The sequence below is a fragment of the Diaporthe batatas genome (assembly GCF_019321695.1).
Source record: "Diaporthe batatas strain CRI 302-4 chromosome Unknown Contig00007, whole genome shotgun sequence".
Taxonomy (NCBI): Eukaryota; Fungi; Ascomycota; class Sordariomycetes; order Diaporthales; family Diaporthaceae; genus Diaporthe; species Diaporthe batatas.
The window spans coordinates 855,933-874,807 of record NW_025408554.1 but is presented as its reverse complement, the minus strand read 5'-3'; the positions used below and the strand labels follow the sequence as shown (position 1 = coordinate 874,807).

General features: G+C 53.8%; 7 protein-coding genes across 7 annotated transcripts; 4 read left to right on the top strand and 3 right to left on the bottom strand.

The window, feature by feature from the left end:
* The first annotated feature begins 260 nt into the window (after positions 1 to 260).
* KVR01_006841 (uncharacterized protein) lies at positions 261 to 1,852 on the top strand. The gene is made up of 3 exons (XM_044787408.1): positions 261 to 458; positions 521 to 804; positions 863 to 1,852. Exons 1-3 carry the CDS (start codon positions 346 to 348, stop codon positions 1,648 to 1,650), a joined length of 1,185 nt encoding a protein of 394 aa, XP_044644272.1. The 5' UTR covers positions 261 to 345; the 3' UTR covers positions 1,651 to 1,852.
* Positions 1,853 to 1,989: 137 nt separating this feature from the next.
* Positions 1,990 to 5,137, bottom strand: KVR01_006738 (uncharacterized protein). The gene is made up of 3 exons (XM_044781758.1): positions 4,753 to 5,137; positions 4,638 to 4,689; positions 1,990 to 4,561 (listed from the first exon to the last, which is right to left on the bottom strand). Exons 1-3 carry the CDS (start codon positions 4,931 to 4,933, stop codon positions 3,793 to 3,795), a joined length of 1,002 nt encoding a protein of 333 aa, XP_044644169.1. The 5' UTR covers positions 4,934 to 5,137; the 3' UTR covers positions 1,990 to 3,792.
* KVR01_006934 (uncharacterized protein) lies at positions 2,177 to 3,544 on the top strand (the record flags this gene model as incomplete). Its single annotated transcript, XM_044794595.1, has 2 exons — positions 2,177 to 2,438; positions 2,523 to 3,544. 2 exons carry the CDS (start codon positions 2,177 to 2,179, stop codon positions 3,542 to 3,544), a joined length of 1,284 nt encoding a protein of 427 aa, XP_044644365.1.
* A 488-nt stretch (positions 5,138 to 5,625) lies between the features above and the next one.
* KVR01_006760 (uncharacterized protein) lies at positions 5,626 to 6,663 on the top strand. The gene is made up of 2 exons (XM_044788259.1): positions 5,626 to 6,084; positions 6,259 to 6,663. Exons 1-2 carry the CDS (start codon positions 5,798 to 5,800, stop codon positions 6,443 to 6,445), a joined length of 474 nt encoding a protein of 157 aa, XP_044644191.1. The 5' UTR covers positions 5,626 to 5,797; the 3' UTR covers positions 6,446 to 6,663.
* A 3,269-nt stretch (positions 6,664 to 9,932) lies between these two features.
* On the bottom strand, positions 9,933 to 11,169 carry KVR01_006531 (uncharacterized protein; the record flags this gene model as incomplete). The annotated part of the gene is made up of 2 exons (XM_044792236.1): positions 9,933 to 10,011; positions 10,085 to 11,169. 2 exons carry the CDS (start codon positions 11,167 to 11,169, stop codon positions 9,933 to 9,935), a joined length of 1,164 nt encoding a protein of 387 aa, XP_044643962.1.
* Positions 11,170 to 12,542: 1,373 nt separating this feature from the next.
* Positions 12,543 to 13,992, top strand: KVR01_007085 (uncharacterized protein). The gene is made up of 2 exons (XM_044787186.1): positions 12,543 to 12,990; positions 13,055 to 13,992. Exons 1-2 carry the CDS (start codon positions 12,678 to 12,680, stop codon positions 13,822 to 13,824), a joined length of 1,083 nt encoding a protein of 360 aa, XP_044644516.1. The 5' UTR covers positions 12,543 to 12,677; the 3' UTR covers positions 13,825 to 13,992.
* Positions 13,993 to 15,911: 1,919 nt separating this feature from the next.
* Positions 15,912 to 18,548, bottom strand: KVR01_006730 (uncharacterized protein). Its single transcript, XM_044792827.1, has 2 exons — positions 16,733 to 18,548; positions 15,912 to 16,673 (listed from the first exon to the last, which is right to left on the bottom strand). The coding sequence occupies exons 1-2, from the start codon at positions 17,755 to 17,757 to the stop codon at positions 16,055 to 16,057; spliced, it is 1,644 nt and encodes a 547-aa protein (XP_044644161.1). The 5' UTR covers positions 17,758 to 18,548; the 3' UTR covers positions 15,912 to 16,054.
* Between the last annotated feature and the right edge of the window lie 327 nt (positions 18,549 to 18,875).

Below are 18,875 nucleotides of genomic sequence, written 5' to 3'. Positions count from 1 at the left end.
CGACAATTGTGGAAGCTAAGCCAGACACTGCCAATGAGAGTCAGGACTGGTGTCGGGAGAATTTGGGTATTTGCGGATTACAACTTGACTGGGTTATGAAGCCGATGAAGTCAGTCTTGGTTTGGTTGATATGATGACATCTGGAAGAAGCAACCGTCTCGTTTTCGAGTGCCAGGGTCTGAGCTTGTTGGGGGGGGGGCGGCATCGATCTCCCACCGGCGTGGACTCTCTCTTTCCTTGGTCGACCTCTACAGCCCCACCAGCCGTCTTCTGTCAGCAACAGCTACAGAACATTGTATCTGGACTGTATTCCATGGGCTGATTAATCAATCCACTTGTACCATCATGCAGTTCGCAACATGGCGCTTTTTGGCCGCTCTGGTGTCGCTGGTAGGCGGGCTTGTCGCGCACAGCATGGCCGGTGACGGAGACGGCACCTGTCTCATGTACCTCACAGGGTGAGTATAATTGAAACCTTGATCCAAACAGCTTGACAGATGGCCTCTGATACCTGTAACAGGCAACATGATGTGATTCCGGACGACAAGGCCCTCACTGATCCAATTACCCATGTGGCCCTTGCCTTCATGCGGTCAGGCCTGTTCCTGGAGTCGAACCGTACCGAGTGGCCCAGTGATCGAAGCGTGGGCTCAGCACGCGCCGCCTTTGCCCCGGGCACCAAGATATTGGTGGCCATCGGCGGCTGGGGCGATACCGACTTCTCCATTGCGGCACGCGATGAGAGCTCGAGAAAGTCATTCGCCCAGAATGTGGCCCGGATGGTAGAAGCGACCGGTGCTGACGGTGGGTCTCGAGAGATCACGTCGGCCAGCAGTAACCTTGGAGGCTGACGGATCATTAGGCGTTGATATTGATTGGGAGTACCCAGGCGGGAATGGTGAGGACTACAAGCAGGTTCCAAACTCAGACAAAGAGTGGGAAATCGAGGCCTACCCGCTGCTGCTCGGCGCCCTCCGCTCCGCCTTGGGGTCCTCCAGGTTGATCACAGCTGCAGTTCCTGGTCTGGAGCGGGACATGGTTGCATTCCGTGGCAATATCGCACACATCGAGCCCCATCTGGACTTTGTCAATGTGATGACCTACGACCTTATGAACCGGCGAGACCAAGTCACGAAGCATCATTCGAGCATCGCAGGCAGCCGCGATGCAATCAAGACATACATAGCCGACGGCATGCCGCCTAAGAAGATCAACCTCGGGCTTGGCTTCTACGTCAAGTGGTTCAAGGTCGACAAGCAGGACTGCGACAACGCCAGGACGCCTGTTGGGTGCAAGACCTTGTTGCTGGAGGACCCCGTCACGGGCGGGGATCTTGGACGAGCGGGTGCGTTCTCGTGGCATGATGAGGTGCCTGGGGACATGAAGGCTTCTTTTGGGCGGGCGCTCTCGAATCGCAAGTATGACGAGGATGAGGGAGCCACTTATTACTACGACTCTGAGGAGGCCATCTGGTGGACGTTCGATGACCCCAAGAGCATCACGAGCAAGGTCGAACAGTTGAACAGGGAGCTCAACGTGCGTGGGACATTTGCTTGGGGGTTGGGTGAGGACGCACCGGACTTTACTCGCCTGGAGTCACTGATTGAAGCTGTGAAAACGGACAATGGTCTGGAGAGGGACGAGCTGTAGCCAGTGAGGCCTGCGAGCGGCGGCAGCGGCGAGAGCTTTGTACCAGTTCCGCATGCAACAGGCGTGTGTCCGGCTGATCAAGTAGTACAGTGCATCAGAGAACTGTTGGAACTGAGAGATCCCTTTTCTGTTCGTCTGGTTTCAGAGCCTATTGTTTAGGAGTGAAAACAGAAAGAAGGTTAGAACACGGGCTGAAAAATAGCGACCGAAGCAGGAAGAGGTCGTCCTGCTAGTCTTCAAGGCAGGGAGGGAGCTATCGACCGGTTCGGTACTTGGGTACGACATGCCTGCACCAACGCGGGCCGTCCCCCACGTTCAGGTCTTGGTGCGCTGACGGGAGCTGCCTTCTAGAAGCTAGAAAATCTTCAGACTCTTGACTCGGCCGTTTTTGGCCAACACTTTTCTGAGCAGCCAAACCCACACCACCCACCCACCGCCTTGCTGCATGGCCTTTTGAAGAAGCGCGGGGGATGGAACGTTGCTGCTGAGCTCAATTGACCTTTTCGCAATTCCAAACACACGCAACATGTTCGAAAACCTCTGCACGCTCCCGTTGACCTCGGACCTGTTCACCCAGGCCGTCCACCCAACCGAGCCCGTCCTGACCGTGGGCCTCTCGAGCGGCCATGTCGAGACCTTCCGGATCCCCTCCTCCGACAACGACTCGGACGAGCACGTCGACGAGAACAGCAGCATCACGAGCGGCAAGGGCCTGATCAGGAGCGTGTGGAGCACCCGCCGTCACAAGGGGAGCTGCCGCAGCCTGGCTTACAGCTACGATGGCCAATGTACGTCCACGTCCCGATCTCGACAGCCCGACGCTTCTTTTTCTGTGTCTGGGACACCATGACTGACACGGCCGACCACGACAGCTCTCTACTCGGCCGGGACAGACTCGGTAGTCAAGCACTTCTCGCCCGAGACTGGCAAGGTCATCTCCAAAATCAACATCCCACCCCGGGGCTCCTCCGCCGACGACCCTGCCATCATGCGCGTCCTGAGCCCCCAGAACCTCCTCGTCGGCACCGACAGCGGCGCGCTATACATCTACGACCTGCGCGACAAGCTGCGCGCAGAGAAGGACCCCGGGTCCAAAGACCCCCTCGGCTCGATCGGTGCGCAGCCCGTCCGCAAGCACTTTCCCCACGACGACTACGTCACCAGCATCACGCCATTACCGCCCAGCGCCGAGTCGACTTCTGGTGTCCCCCGGCAGTGGGTCTCGACCGGAGGGACGACGGTGGCGGTCACTGACATCAGGAGCGGCATCATCACGAGGAGTGAGGACCAGGAGGACGAGCTGCTCTGCGCCGAGCTTATCCCCTCCGGCCTGGGCCCCAAGAAGCTGCGGAGCAACGCGGTGGTGGCGGTGGGGACCGGCTCCGGCGTGCTCACAATCTGGGACCGGGGGTCGTGGGACGACCAGCAGGAGCGCATCTACGTCGCCGGCGGGCGCAACAGGAAGGACGGCGAGAGCCTGGACTGCATCACGCGCCTGCCGGACGAGCTTGGCTGGGGCAAGAAGGTCGCCGTGGGCGTGGGCGACGGCAGCCTGGCGATCGTGGATCTCAAGGCACGGGAGACCCAGGCCGTCCTCAGGCATGACGATGTCGAGGGGGTCGTGGCTGTCAACTTCGACTGTGAGGGGCGGATGATCAGTGGCGGTGGTCGGACTGTCAAGGTGTGGGCAGAACCCAACGGTGCAGAGAAGGAGGAGGCGGAGGGCTCGGACGAGGAGGACGGCGCCAATGGCGGCAGCAAGCGCGCAGCCGACAGCGACGATGACTCCGAGGATAGTGATGACAGCAGCGACAGCGACCGTCCCAGGCCTAAGAAGAAGAGGAAGGGCAAAAAGGGCCAGCTACGGGGCGAGGCGTTCCCTGGTCTAGATTAGGACCTGCAAAAAAAAAGTTCAAAAGTCGGCATGATACCCACCAAAACTCCTTTTCCACACACACAACTCTATCTGTATATTAACAGGACCACGAGACATACACGGTGCGAGGGGCTCAGACAGGCGACTCTGCTCATATACCTGTATAAACAGATGGGCCCGGTCGTATTGACGACACGGGTCCCAAAACTTGCAACTCTATGCTTGTTCCCCGGGCGCCGCCGACCTCGATGCAAGGCAAACTGAAATCACGCACCGGGCCGGGAGTAATCGAGGCTCGTAACTCGTTTCCAGACCTCTCGGACCAACCGTTCCTGGCCCTGGCGCGCACTCTCGGTGGGTGTCGGGCCGGCCGGCCTTATGGCGAGGTACAGCCTGCTCCCCAGCCTCGCGTCCGGGACAGCTGCGGTGGCCGGGTCCTCGGGCGGGTTGGCGGTGGTGACGAGGCCGCCCGCCTCGTCGAGGATGGCTATCCCGGCGGCGACGTCCCACTCCCAGCAGCCGGCCTCCCACCAAATGTCAAAGGCGCCCATGGCCGTGTAGGCCAGGTCGAGCGTCGCGCTCCCCAGGCTCCTCACGCCGTGCACCATGCCGCCCTTGCCGCCCCTCCCGCCGACCTCGACGGCCATGTTGGTGAAGCTCTCGAGCTTGCGGCCGAGGTTGCCCTCGCCCGAGTCCGGGTCCCGCCGGTCCTTGCCCCACTCGCAGCTGAAGACGCAGCCCTTGGGGGCGTTGGCCGGGATGGGCACCGACGGCACCAGGGGCAGCCTCTGCGCCTCGTTGAGGAAGGCGCCCCTGCCGCGGCACGAGCTGAAGAGCTGGTTGAGGAAGGGCGCGTATATGACGCCGATCACCGGTCTGCCGCCCAGGATGAAGGCGATGGAGACGCAGAACATGGGGAACAGGTGCGTGTAGTTGACTGTGCCGTCCAGCGGGTCGACACACCAGGTGGGCTCGTCGTCCTTGATCAGGTACTCCTTTGACGAACCGGCGGAGTACGTCTCCTCCCCGATGAACCTATTTTTGGGGGGGTGTTGAGCGCCTCATGCCTCGTGCCTCATGCCTTATCCGCGTCCGGGCTTGTGTGACTCACTTGTGGCTCGGGTAGGCCTTTGATATCGAGCCATGTATGAAGGCCTCGACGTCTATACGGGCCGTGTCAGCCAGCTGGGCCGGGAAACAGGGCCGGCCAGTGGGGTCAGACTCACCTGTGTCCGTCTTGGTCACGATATCGACCGCGTTCTCCTTCTCCACGGACTCGTGTGCGGCCCCGCCGGTTGCCATCCGCAGCTTTGCGGCGTCCATGAGCATCTTGCCAGCATCCTTGCCCAGCTGCACGGCAAACGCATGTATCTCGTCCAGCTCCCTCTCGCTTACTTGGGCTGCCATCTTGGGATGTTGCAAACAAACAAGGTGCCAATAAAGGCGCTAGAGAAGTCTACGTGCGGTTGCGAGAGAGCCTCTGCTCTGTCTGTACGAGGCTGAGGCTCACTCGGGCCCGGACCCCGCCATACCGGTCAGTCAGACTCAGCAGCCTACAACGCCGCCGCCAGCCGAGCGGTTTATTTCCGCCATAGCGGCATGACGTTCTGTAACCCCACTGTAGGCTAGTTGCAGGTCTCCAGAATCACAGCGGGTGTGCGCCTACCGACTCCCCAAGGACACAGGAAAACCTTGATAAGTCGCCTGACGGCCGCGAGTTCGAACGTCGGTCTACTCTCCGCATGAGAGCCATTCCTTACGTATGGCCTCACAAAGATATAATTAACACTCAGGGTCCCATCGGCTATGGGATATTGCCCACGTGTGAAAAAAATCCCATCCTCGGGTCAATGTTGGGCAGGGCCACTTGGCGGCATCAGCTGCGGATGAGTTCTCTTCCGGGACGGGGGAGTCTTTAGCCACTCGTCACACCCACCTTCCCTGCAATGCCCCGGCCCCAGGGTTCGGCGAGCCACCCCACGGTCTCGGCTCGGTAATAGGCAGCGGCATGCAGTGCACCTAACGTGTGGCCCGCTGGCAGGCCCTGGGGCCCGGATGTGAGAAGCCGCCATCGGGTACACTGGCAGGACTGGGGGGGTCTCGGACGGAACCGTGCTTTTGCGATATATGCCATTACATTTGTTGCTCTACAGGCATAGGGAACTTGTTAAAGAAGCTCAACTGGCCTGCCTTCACTCTTGTTAATTATTATACTTCGGATTCAAAGCCAAGACTGTAATCGATTTCATCCCCAGCATCCACAACAACACCATGGCATCCCGCGTGTTGATCATCAACGGCCCGAACCTGAACCTGCTCGGGACCCGCGAGCCCCAGATCTACGGCTCGACCACCCTCGCCGACGTCCTCGCCACGGCAGAGTCACAGGCAAAGTCCCTCGGGGTGACGCTCGAGACCTTCCAGTCCAACCACGAGGGTGCCATCGTCGACCGCATCCAGGAGGCAGCTGGCTTCGGTCCCAATGGCCACCAGAACAAGGAGGGCAAGGTCTCGGCCATAATAATCAACCCAGGAGCATACACACACACAAGTGTAGCGTGAGTCGTCCCGGATTCTCTTTCTATGTATTATTATTTTTCTTTTTCTTTTTCACCTTGACTATTCGGAATCCCCTGTCCTGTTACTCCCCCTGCCTCCGGCAGTACACCTCCTTGACCATCGGAATATCTCTACTCGCAACTCCCGCACCTACATGACTGACACGCCACCAGTATCAGGGACGCGCTGCTGGGCGTGCAGGTGCCCTTTGTGGAAGTCCACGTCTCAAACGTGCACGGCAGGGAGCCGTGGAGGAAGCACAGCTACTTCAGCGACAAGGCCGTGGCCGTCATTGCCGGGCTCGGCGTCTATGGATACCAGGCTGCCCTAGAGTTCGTGGCGAAGCACATGAAGCGGTGAGGCATCACAGCCGGGGGGACCGGCGGTGGCAAGGCTTCTTGTTTATGCAGTCTGAAAAGAATCGATTAAAAGTTTTTTTTTTTGAGAAAGAAGTCCCCGTCTGTCTTCTTGCCGTGATCTGATCTCGATATACTTCCAAGCTGTCTTTTGCTGCCGTGATGCATGATCTTCTTTGAGACCCTTATTTGTTACGCTCTCACCTCCGCAGCATGAGCGTGTGAATCTGGACCTATGGGGGGGGGGGGGGTTACACCACTGTTTGGATAGAGCCTTCCGAGTTCGAGGGGAAAATACGCCGTGCAGACCGCGCAGAAATGGTGCTCATGCCGTGTTGGAGTTTCAAGCAGCAACCATTCCCACAGACCGTAATCAGCGTTCATACAATAGGCTCATGGGAAGAAGACGCCCGCGGGCTGAGCCCTGGACGCTGGGCCCAGAAAATAACCTCTGTCTCCCAGTTATTTCATTCAACCCATAACAACTATCACCAAGTTCTCAGTCCGCTAGGGGCTCTCAGCGTATGATTTCACTACATGGGTCAGACTAGGCTAATGAGTGAATTTGGGCAAAGCGTCGGTGTCCCCGGCCAGTCCCCACGTGCTCAATAAGGTAAAGGATCTCGCTGTCATAGGCTTCGGCCACATTATATTTTTTATTCAACTATTTATCTATTTATTATCTTCTCAACTTTTAAACTAGCTATTAGCTTATACCTTAAATATAAAGTTAATAATTACTTAATATATACCTTTAAACTTATTTATATATAATAAAGTTACTAACTTCCTTTATAAAGCTTTCTCTTCTACTATATTCCTTATATATTATATAATAATAAATAAATTCTTAATAATAAAATAGTATATCTAAAAAAAAAGATTTAGTTTTAAGTACTTAGATTTTTATTTTTTATATAATATTTATTTAATATATAATAAATAAACTTTATTTAACTTTTAAAAGGTTTTAATCTTTTATAAAATTTATATAAAAGGTTTTTAAATAAATTTATTATTATAATATTATTATTTTATTAATAACTATATATTTAAAATATGGACTATACTAACTTATTTAATAAGAGTAAATTTAAGTAACTATATAATAAGTATATTAATAAGGAAGAGCTAGCTTATTAAGTCTTATATTATAGGATTCTTTTTTATAGAAGCTATTTTAAGACTATTTTAATCTTACTATATAACTACTTTACTAACTTTAACTCTAATATTATAGTAGATTAACCCTTAAGCTATTTATATTAATAATTTTAATATAGTATTATTAGGAGTAATATCTTTTAGTTTTATTTATATAATATAAAGCTTAATTATATATCTATATATTATATTCTCTTTTTATTATTATTAATATTATATTTCTTTAGATATTAAGTTTTAAGTATTTATTATTATATAAAGGCGCTATATATATTTTATATGTATGGGGATTAAAAATGAAACCACCTCTTGCTGTCATGCTGAGAAGACATCGGGTTTGCGGGACACCCATGTTGCTTTACTTGGCCTGAGATTATTCATTGTAAGAGATTCTGATCCTTCTTTAGACATGGCTGCTGCATACAGATCAAGTCTGGCCGGGGTTGTATGACGGTCAAATCGCGACACCCTCTTTTGAAGTTCTGTGGACAGAGCCTTGATGCTGCTCTTTGAAGTATGTGCCTTCACTGGTGTAGCACTGATCAACAATATGAGGCAGTCAATATCTGCTTTTCATTTCCAGAGGTTAAGTGACCATCCACCGCTATGGATGTGGCCCGCATAAACCATGCTGTTTATTTCGGATACCCTTAGAGTATCGAGAATTTCTGACCACTGGTATTCAATAACCTCACGCAGGGGGTGAGGTTGCTATCCGGGCATAATTCGGATAACACCGAATTTCTAAGCCCTCTGGTATCTTCTGTGGATCGATAATTCCAAGGTAGCTTCCAAAATCGCATGATATCTGTCCAAAGCCTTTCCAAACTGAAGCTCTAAACATACTCAAATTTCACAAGGTTTACCTCAAGTGCTTGAAGTCTAACTTAATGTGAAACCACATCTCGCATTGCATGTCAAATTCTCTTTTTATCAAACGCCTTCATTCCAGCGGGGCTGAACTCAAGCCTCATGGCACTGCTAATACATATCTTGAATCCTCATCTTTCATCGTATCATGTAGTTATCGTACATAGAATCATATCGCGAAGCATATTTTGAGTCATTTTGCTCAGTCCATGCTCCACCAGCTTGGGCTCGAATGGGACTCGTACAGGTAGAATAGCCTCCAGGGGTAGTTAATTTAGAAAGTTCCTGCAAATTATCAAGCGGGTTGACAGGGCGGGTAAGGCCCATTTGGAACTTTGTCTGAGCTAGCTGATCAGCCTTGGGAAAGCCATTGAGGCGATGATCGAGGTGGTCTCCTCTGACTTCTAGACCAGTGAAAGGAAATCATTGATCTCTGTTGGATGCAAGCGCGATTCTATGCTGATCGCCTGTTTCACCAAATGTACTGGTGTTGATACAAGTTGTGTCCGGTTCAAGGTATCTTGATGAACATGGGTTCTTCTGGATCCTGAACCGGGTATGGATATCATATTAATCAAATGTTTCATAAATCGATTGGTTCTGGGATACGAAATTGCTTGTTTTGACATCGATAGAAGAGCCGTGGTGGGCAACACTTGCAACCTATATGGAGGCAGTTAGTGGTTAGGTGGGAGCCTGCACACACTGGTACCATTGAAGATGATAATATAATCTGGAGGCAAAAGCTTTCTTCAATACTTCACACCTCAGGTTTGTCGCCTCTTGTGTACCTGGGTTTACACCACAGTCACTGAAACATGGTGGATCTCGGGGCGAGAAAAGTTCCAAACGCTGAAGGACCACAATGGGATCTTTCGGGAAAAGAAAAAGATGCATTACTCAAGTGCTGTCTGCGGATTTAATTCCGCCTTCTTGTCTGGTTAAATCTTCTAATGAGGAAATCTAGTTATGTGGAAGTGTGACTGTCTCACCGGGACCTCCTGGCACGCAACTTCATAATACATATAGATTGATTCACGAAGACTTTCCGCATAATCTCATCAATTGATACCAGGATTTCCAAATCTTTAGTACTCTTTAGGGAAACTTGATGTGCTTGCAGATGGGTTGTTCCTAATTTCAAAGCTCCAGACGAAGGGGACTTTGAGTTACATTGCCATGTCTGGCGGTCTGAAGATATTGTTGCAGTACGAACCGGGTCTTCTTACGTCTATTCAAAAGTATCGCAGCATGGTGTTAGACAGGGTGTGGACTCTGTGCGCCTACACGTGTCTGAGCCAGTACGATTTGAAAAATATGATTCATTGGAGGCTAACTAAGCTCGACGCTCAATCTGTTCAAATGTTTGCAATATGCCCAAAACCGAAACCGAACGCCTTTGAGTCCCATGCTCGCATGCTATTATGGTTCGCCCGCTCCACACCTGAGCTCATCACTCATTTGCCAAAATCAAATACCTTAGACCTGAACCCCTGGACAATGGCCGAGACCGCCTTCTGCGCAGTTTCGAATGTCCTTTTCGACCAGGAGTTGATCAGCTTCCTGTGGGGGGGAAGGCGGCGGGGTGAGCTGATGGTGGGCGACATACGGGGTAGCATATGACACCACGGGCGCGTATGGCACGGGGGCGGGCTCGTCGACGGTCAGCCTCATGTCCTTGATTAGCTTGCGCCAGGAGATGGCACCCCGGCGGGCCAGCTCCTCCGGGACCTCCTTGGCTGTGTCGCCCATGCGGCGGTTGAAGAGCTCCAAGCTGACCCAGCCCTTGAAGTTGAGCTTGTTGAAGAAGGTCTCACAGATCTCGCGGACGGGCAGGTAGGCTCCGTACTCGGCCTCGCCGTAGAAAAGACGGCAGTTGCGGCTCCAGCTCATACGGGCCGGCTGCTCGGCGTTGTAGTACGCGTGGCCTGGGACGAGCGGCGCTGAGAGCCTCTCGGCGTCGACGACTTGGACGTAGAACACCTTGTGGATATGTGGCTTCATCTCCCTGACCAGGCGCTCCATGGACTCGCGGACGACCTCCTCGGCGTTATCGCACTTCCCCGAAGCTGCGCAGGGGTCGGCGTATATCCTGCCAGCGATGTTGAAGCTGTCGAGGCAGAGACCGAAGTTGTCCCTGTCGATCTTCTTGACGATCTCCCACGACGTCTCCCAGAGGTCTGAACGAGTCCCCCAGCACAAGGACTCGTATACGTATCTGATTGGAGGCGAAGCTGCTGCGCCGATGTCTGCGATCTTCTGCAGGTCGGAGACGATGAGGTTCATGTCCTCCGAAACCTGCTCTGCGGGGAGAAATGACGAGGGCACCTGGATCATATCGGTGCCGAGCTCGTGAGCAAGGTCAATCCAGAAGTATAATTTCTCGATCTGCTCATCGTGTGCTTTCCTGTCAACCAGGCCTTCGTAGTGTGCAAAGGGCTGCAAGCAGATGATAAAAAGGTCACGCTCTGCACAAAGAGCGCGGATGTGTCGAGCCGCCTCCAGCTGGGCTTCCTTGGAAGGAGGTGTAGTGCCATTTCCGAAGCGGGAAGCTGCCTCCTCACACAAGTCTTCGTAGAAGAGCTCGATCCCCTTGTAGCCGTATTTTACGGCCATGTTGAGTTTGTGTGTGAAAGAGTGGCCGGCCGTGGCGCGGCCTAGTGACATGGAGGTGATTCCCAGCTGATACGACATTTTCGGATATTCTGTGGTAAAGCTTGGGTGAAGAAGAACGGATATGTTATCCAGTACAATTAGTCACTGGACTAAAAGTCCTTGCGGATGACTGTCGAGTTTCAGAGGCTTCTGTGTGAGCGAAACTTGTTGAATGTTGGCAAGAGCGCGGTCGTCCCGGGATAAAATAAGGTTCTACAATGATAGCGACATGTCAGAGATCGAGTTGTATCGGGCCATTTCCAAGTCGACTTGCCTTGGATGTATCGACCTTGTGCCCTTAGGATACGATTACTGGTTTGTAGAGGTGGCTGTGTGAACGACTAGCTACGTATTGGGTAGACAGTGTAGCTGTGCATGCAGACAACATCTGCCCGGCGCCCATTATTAAGCCACACGGCGGGCCGTCTTTATGTATCGAGATTGATAGCGCCATGACGAACATCCACATCCTCGTGTTGCCGAAGATAAGCGTGCGTGCCAGTGAATATGTCTTCTTCCAGACATGAGACACTGGTGGTTGCGTGTGGGTGTGGTAAAAGTGATACCCAGGTAATACGGGTGATGTCAGATTGATAATGACCGGTTAAACATTCAATAAACCCTGCCAAGTGCTGGTCTGGGCAAGAATTAGACCACAGGAGGTGTGGCTCGGTAGGTGGGAGGCAAAGCGGTCCTCTCGGGGGCACAAGAGGGCCCGGCTTACACGTGGACAACGGGCTGTGACGCCCACCTCGGCCACAGGGACGACCACTCCTGGAAACGGCTAGATCATATTTACGGGACTGCCTGAATAAGTCTAGATCCGGAGATGGTGCCCTAGTCAGTTGCGTCTCCTTTATTCGGTCGACCAATCTTAATCCTTCGGCGTTCCGCAAAGAAGGCCAGAAGAACGTTCTATGATGCAAGCCACTCGTAGATGTCGTGTACATCTATCGAGGCCCTTGAGGCTGGGGTCCGACTCAGATATGCGAGTGCTCTCTCTACAGGGCCATCTGATTGATGTGCAGACCAAGAAGGGTCGGAAATTTGGCCCGTATTCGGTCCACAAGGCAAAGAACCCGCGCAGGCTCTTCACCCACAACGTTCTAGTGGAAACTGGCTGCAAGTGGAGGCTGAAAAGCCTTTACCCCGGCGGGAAAGTATTCACCAGTACGGCTCCCACGGAAATCTTCGCGTGGGCGTGGCACTGCGTAGTTCCAGATTGGCATCCGGTTGCACCAATTCGGCATCTGGCATCCCATTCTGGTGGATCTGTTTCCAAGACGGTCGGGGTACTGGCTAAAAGCCCTCGGTGGTATTGCAACCTGACCCCGACAGCTCGGAACAAGAAGTATAAGGATGTGGATGGGGTCCATTACTTTACTCTATTTGTACAATCTGACTTTTCGTAGCTGCCCCTATTCTGTTGACCAAATTGACCGAATCACGCCTCTTTCTATCTGCAGACTAGCCTCTATCCCTTAGGACCCGACACACACACACCGGTGCCTCCCCTCATCCGAGTCTTTACAGTGCATATCCCACGCATGCCTCATTCCGTCACCTTGGAAACCCCATCCAACGGCATCATGGCGACCATGACCGTGTCCTCCACCACAACCACCACAGCCCATAGCGATTCACGGCAAAAGTTAGAAGCGCAACCCTCAACAGATGCGCCAAATGTGGACCACCTAGACAGACATGGCTATCTTTTCGGCCAAAAACTCACAGCATCTCTATCCCCACTTCTGCACGATGTGGTCTACCGAGAAATCGGCCTGAACTGGGCACAAGTACGGCTGGACTCGACAGACATGGACCTGTTCCTCCAGCTCCGACAACACCCAAAATTCTATGGTGAGTAGTAGCATGTCTCCGCTGCAACCTCGTACGATGAAAACCGCTCTAACTCGCTCGACAGGCGCATCAGTAACAATGCCACACAAGGTCGCCATCCTGTCACATCTGGATGAGGTGACGCCAGAGTGCCGGGCCGTGGGCGCCTGCAACACACTGTACATCCGTGACGAGCCAGACTCGTCATCGCCAACGGGTTTCAAGCGCGTCTTCTGCGGGACCAACACCGACGTCGTCGGCGTCCGCGAGTCGTTCCTGCGCAACGTCCCCTCAGAGAAGCACGACTCCGTCTTCCGCGGGAGGCCGGGCCTCGTGATCGGCGGCGGCGGCGCCGCCCGCTCGGCCGTCTACGCGCTGCGCAAGTGGCTCGGCGCGACGAGCATCTACCTCGTGAACCGCGACAAGGGCGAGGTCGACGCCGTGGTCGCCGAGTGCACGGATCGGGGCTACGGCGACGGGCTCGTGCACGTCGAGACGGTCGAGCAGGCCCGCAAGCTCGAGGGCGCGGGTGCCATCGTCGCCTGCGTGCCCGACTTCCCGCCCGTCACCGAGGCCGAGAAGCAGGCCCGCGCCGTGACCGAGGTGTTCCTGCGGGAGAAGGAGCACAAGGGCGCCATCCTCGAGATGTGCTACAACCCCACGCCCTTCACGGCGCTGGGCAAGCTGTCTGAGGATGCGGGCTGGCAGGTCATCCTGGGCACCGAGGCCATGATCTACCAGGGTATCGAGCAGGATCGGTACTTCACCGGCCGCAACACCGAAGACCTGCCCGTGCAGAAGGTGAAGGAGGTGATTGACGCACAGGTTGCCCTTAGAGCCAAGTCGTCGTCATAGCCGACCGAGTGTGAAGCTGTCGGCCGTCATCTTGAGAAGAGGCGCCATTTAAGTGTATTACATGAAGGCCACTGCTTGATCTAGAGCGAACTTTGTGACGACATCTACAAGTTTATCACGAGACACCATAATAGACAGACTCGGATACGCAATCAGTTTCCATTGACACTTGACAATGCCTACGTATCGTGGATGCCTCCACAAATAGTGATGTCTGAACATCACGAACACCATTCATGTCGCGTGACCTGGTGATTATGCGCAATTTCATGCCAGTGTAACCTGTGGGCTATTTTTGTGAGAACAATCATGCACAAACCCTGTCGTTGATCTGTCCCAACGGCTCGTTTTCAAGGTTCACAAGGATGGAACACATTTGGATACCTAGGGTCTCATCCCCAATCAACGACGTAGTCCTTTTTGTGATGAGCTGCAACGCGCTGATCGCTCTTTTCCAATCCAATTCAGAAAGTCCCCACGAGTTGGCCCATGCGGTCACTTGCATGGAAGCGAGAAAAGCATATTCATGCGATCCGTACCTAAACGAACCCGAAGAACACCGCTATATTACCAGAGCACTACTTCTTGGCCAGACATATGCCACATCGTGGAATCAAAAACGTACAAATAGAGGCCGGCACAAGAGTACGAATCCCGAATGTGAGTCTTAGGGAGACTGCATGAATTTCATCACGAATGTGCTTGACATTCATGGTTTCAAATTTACAGGTAGGTATTAGGTCAGTCCCAGTCCCAGTCCCCAGTTTGTGGCGAACACTGCGATTGGACCATCGAACGTAGCTAGTTGGTGTGTTGCGGTAGATAGCACGCGTCACATCTTTCAACGATGTGGTATCCGGGCCGACTTGTTAAAGCCACGCGGTTCCCGAACCGCCATGACCCTTTTGGTCGTCTGCTACCTAGGTAGACCAGTGCATGTTGCAGTGGTGACGGTGTTGAGGCGCCTAACAGGCAATGACATCTCTTCTTCCGTGTAAAGCCCTTTGCTAAGCTCTAGAGTGCCACAAGAGTCTTTGATGATGGTATTAGAAGTGGGGATTTGTCTTCCTCTCTTGTTACCCACGGCCCCGTCTCTATCTGGTGTCACGAGACCCGCGGCTACGTCCGTGGGCAAATACGAGGTAGCTCCTCCGTTGACCTCAACATTGGCATTGTGGGCCGCGATGCCCAGACAGGCTTCGCCATCGTAGGAGCTCCCCGTGCAGGGGATATGGAGGCCTTGGCCATCAGCGAGAGAATGCTATTCCGGCCCACTGCTAGTGTAGCTTGGGACCTCCTTGGCCCATCACGGCGTCGCCACAAGCTCGATGGTTTCCCAGTTTTGCGGCACGGCGCAGATCTTGGCGGGGAGAACAGGGAGACAGTTGTGAGGATTAGGCTCGGGAGAGAATATGCTCACACAGAGCACCGTACACCTCATGATGTGCCAAGAATAGCTCGGTTCTACTTGTATTCTCCATGGCGATGCTGAGATGACCATCGAAGCCTCACGGTTGAAGACACAACCGGTGCAAAGCCCGCAGATGTCACAAGTCACGGGGTTAGCCGCGGAGTATGTGTGGGTTCGCGTCGCTGTCATGATATGCGGCGTGGATCCTGCGGGGCAAATGAGTCGGATGAGCTCCATTCTTCTAAACACTGATTCGTATCGTCGAAGACAGATTGGCTGGTCCATATAGTCTGACAAAGTCTGAAGCATTTTGAGATAACCAAACAGCCTTTCCTGGCCTTATAAACAAAGCATGCTGATTTGGATGCCGTTAGATCCCCACCGTCAGAGGCTCCTAGGGGTTGCGGAGTGGTGTTTCCAGGTCCCATAAACATGTCTCATAGACAGGGCCTCTAGACGATGCCCTTGGAAAAGCTCGAATAGTACCCCTTTCTTCTAGGCAGTAAGACGGAGGTTCACCTGTCATTCAGAGAAGCTGGTGATTGTCGTTTATAGCGTGTGTCAAGCGCAAGGGTCATCATCCCTTGGACCTAGCCTACAATCCCATGTCGTTGCGTCGAGATACCCAAGGGACACAGATGCAAAGACGCACAACTTTTGAGCTCGCCAAAGATCGTTGAAAGTGTGAACAATTTTATTCTCGGTCAGATACATCGCTAAAGATGCTCTACAGTCAAGGTCGATCGCCGGGAAAACAATTAAAAAGATGGTATCACAATATACTCTTAAGACACCTGTTGCACAGCGAGAGCCAGGACTTTATGCCATGTCCCTCTTCAAGTCGGTATCCTCCACCTGGCCAACCATGGCCTTTTCCGAGTCGTTGCCCACGTCCAGGTCGCCAGCGTTGCGCCTGAACTCCTCGTCGTGGATCCGCAGCTCCTCCATGATGACCTTGTTGGCCTTGCGCACGGGCTTGATCTCAAAGAGCCTGTCCATGGTTTCGAGCGGGATGGACTTGGTCTCCGGGATGAGGTAGAACACGAAGATGGCAGAGAGGATCATGAGCGAGGCGAAGAACATGTACACACCATACTTCATGGTGAGGAACATCTGAGGAGTGAAACGGGAGATGATGAAGTTCCAGAACCAGTTGGACGCCGCGGCGGAGGCCTGGCCCAAGGAACGCGTGTTCTGGTCGAACATCTCCGAGTTGACGACCCAGGGTGTACCGTTCCAAGATGGCGTGTAGAAGGCCGTCCACAGGTAGAAAAAGAACACGGCGGCGATGCCGCCCGAGGACAGCTTGCCTGAGGTGTTGGGGTTGCTGGCTGGATCAGCCACGCAGATATATGCGCCAATGATCCACATGCAGACCGAGCCTCCCAAGCTACCATAGATGAGGAGGTTGCGTCGGCCGAAGTTGTCAATCATCCATCTATGTCAAGGTTAGTTACAAAACCTTGGACAAGATACCTGGGAAGGAGAGATACTTACAAGAGCCATACGAATGTGAACACAGTCTTGACACAACCAAACAAACCAGTCGTCAGGAAGGAGGTGTTGGTGCCTGTGATACCAAGACCCCTGAAGACAGTCGGGCTGTAGTAGTTGATTGCATTGATACCGGAACCGTTCTGCCAGAGGAAGAGCATAGAGCCGAGGAAGAAGCGCCACTGGACCTTGGGTATCTTGAGCGCGGCGAAGGGTTTCCAGAAGCCGGCACCGACTTCCCTGCGGTATTTCTCGAGGTCCTCTTCGATGTAGCTGACCTCCTCGACAATGTAGATGTCCCTTTCGCTGAGGTTCCTGATCCAGCACAGGTTCGCCATGCCCTGCTCGCGCATGCCCTTCATGAACAGCCAGCGGGGCGACTCCTTGATCCAAAAGGCTCCAATCAAGAGCAGGCCGCCGGGGATCAGTTGGACCGCGAAGGGGATAATCCACTGGGCGTGGTTGGAAGGTAGGGTTGTGTTGACACCATAGTTGATCCAGAAGCCGACGAGACCTCCAATCTGCCAGCCGAGCTCGTAGATGCCGACCAAACGGCCGCGGATGGCGGGAGGCGACAACTCAGAGATGAAGATGGGAACCATGTTGCTGGCTCCACCGACACCGATACCGGCGAGGACACGGCCGCCAAGGATGAGCCCGAGGCCACGGTCACCGTTTGCGCCGAGCATGAGGCCGGCGCCGAGATTGAAGACGAGGGCAAAGACGAAGAGAGACTTGCGGCGACCGAGGAAGTACGAGGTGACATAGGCGAAGAGACTACCGAAGAAGGCGCCGGCCTGGTACACGGAGACAATGTTGGCCTTAACTAGCGCCAGCGCTTCAGTGCTGTACGTGTCGAACCTGAACTCATCCTCGAATGAGGGGAGCGCGAGCGTTGTGCCGATGAAGGCAGAGTCATAGCCGATCATGCATGATGCGAAGGAGGCGATGGCGGCGGTTGTGTAGACGCGCCAGTTGTACACGGCCTTTGGCGTGGGCCGGTCCTCCTTGAGTTCCAGCAGCGTCATGATGTGTCAACAAAGGCCTTGTCTCTCTTTCTTTGTAAAACAGAAAGAAGTGGGTGAGACGAAGGGTCGAATGGTTGGGTTGGTGAAGCACGAGGGAGGGTAGGATTCGCAGAGGAGGTGGTCGGAGGCGAGGCCCGGTTGATATATGAAAATATTTCACCGCGGCCTGTGCCAGGGGTTGTTGGCTCGTTGAAAAGGGGGGATCTTGCGGGACCGTGGAGTCGGTATCGGTGCTATAGACTAACCCCAGGAATAACCCCAGAGCAAACACGGGGTCCCCAGAGTCTCTGCGTCTGGGCCTCGTCCAGACTTCAGACTAAACGACGCAACCGTGGGGTATACATCTATCCGCTCGTGCACTCCTCCTCGTGGCGTTCTGCTCCCATCTTGAGCCTGCGGATGAGGATTGAACCAGGTGGCTTGCGGACTTCTCTGCCCCCAAGGCTTGGCTGCTAGAGAGCCCCCGCTGACTCGTCGAATTTCCTCGAGGTTGGGGTGGGAATCCCCCGCATCCTGGCATGCGCCAATTGCTAGAAAAGTAGGACCGCAGCCCAGTTAGCCGACCCCACAATCCGGGGATAGTCTGGGGGGCGTCAGCGTGCCTGTGCAGCGATGTCCCAAGTACATTGGCACCGGGGAATCCTACGCGCACGCGCTGGCGTATTGGAAGCAGAATATTCTTCAGCAATCAAGCCGAAGAGGGTGTGGTGGTGTCTGCGAGTGGGAGAATCCTTAGCCGTGCTGACCGGCACCTTGGGTCAGCAGCCTTGGCGATCTGTCTAGCGCGAGCTGGGCTTTTGTTCGTGACTGGTTTGGGCCGTTTGGCCAGCTGACCTATCTCTGCATAATCTAAGATGGCCTGGGGAGATAACAGGTTTCACACTTGGGTGTGCCTGGAGGCGGGAAAACTTACTGCAGACGGCCAGTCTTCGCATCACCGCCCGCCGCCGGCAGCCCCCCAATCACCCGTGCATCCGAGGCCGCCGCAATGCCGCGAAGCCACGTAATGAAGCAGCTAGACAAGACCCCGGCTCCTCGGCGACACCTCGGCGTCCGAAACTCATTCTCCTTCAGTAGATTTGGCTGTCGGCCCAGCTGCAATAAAGGACCAGCTGAGG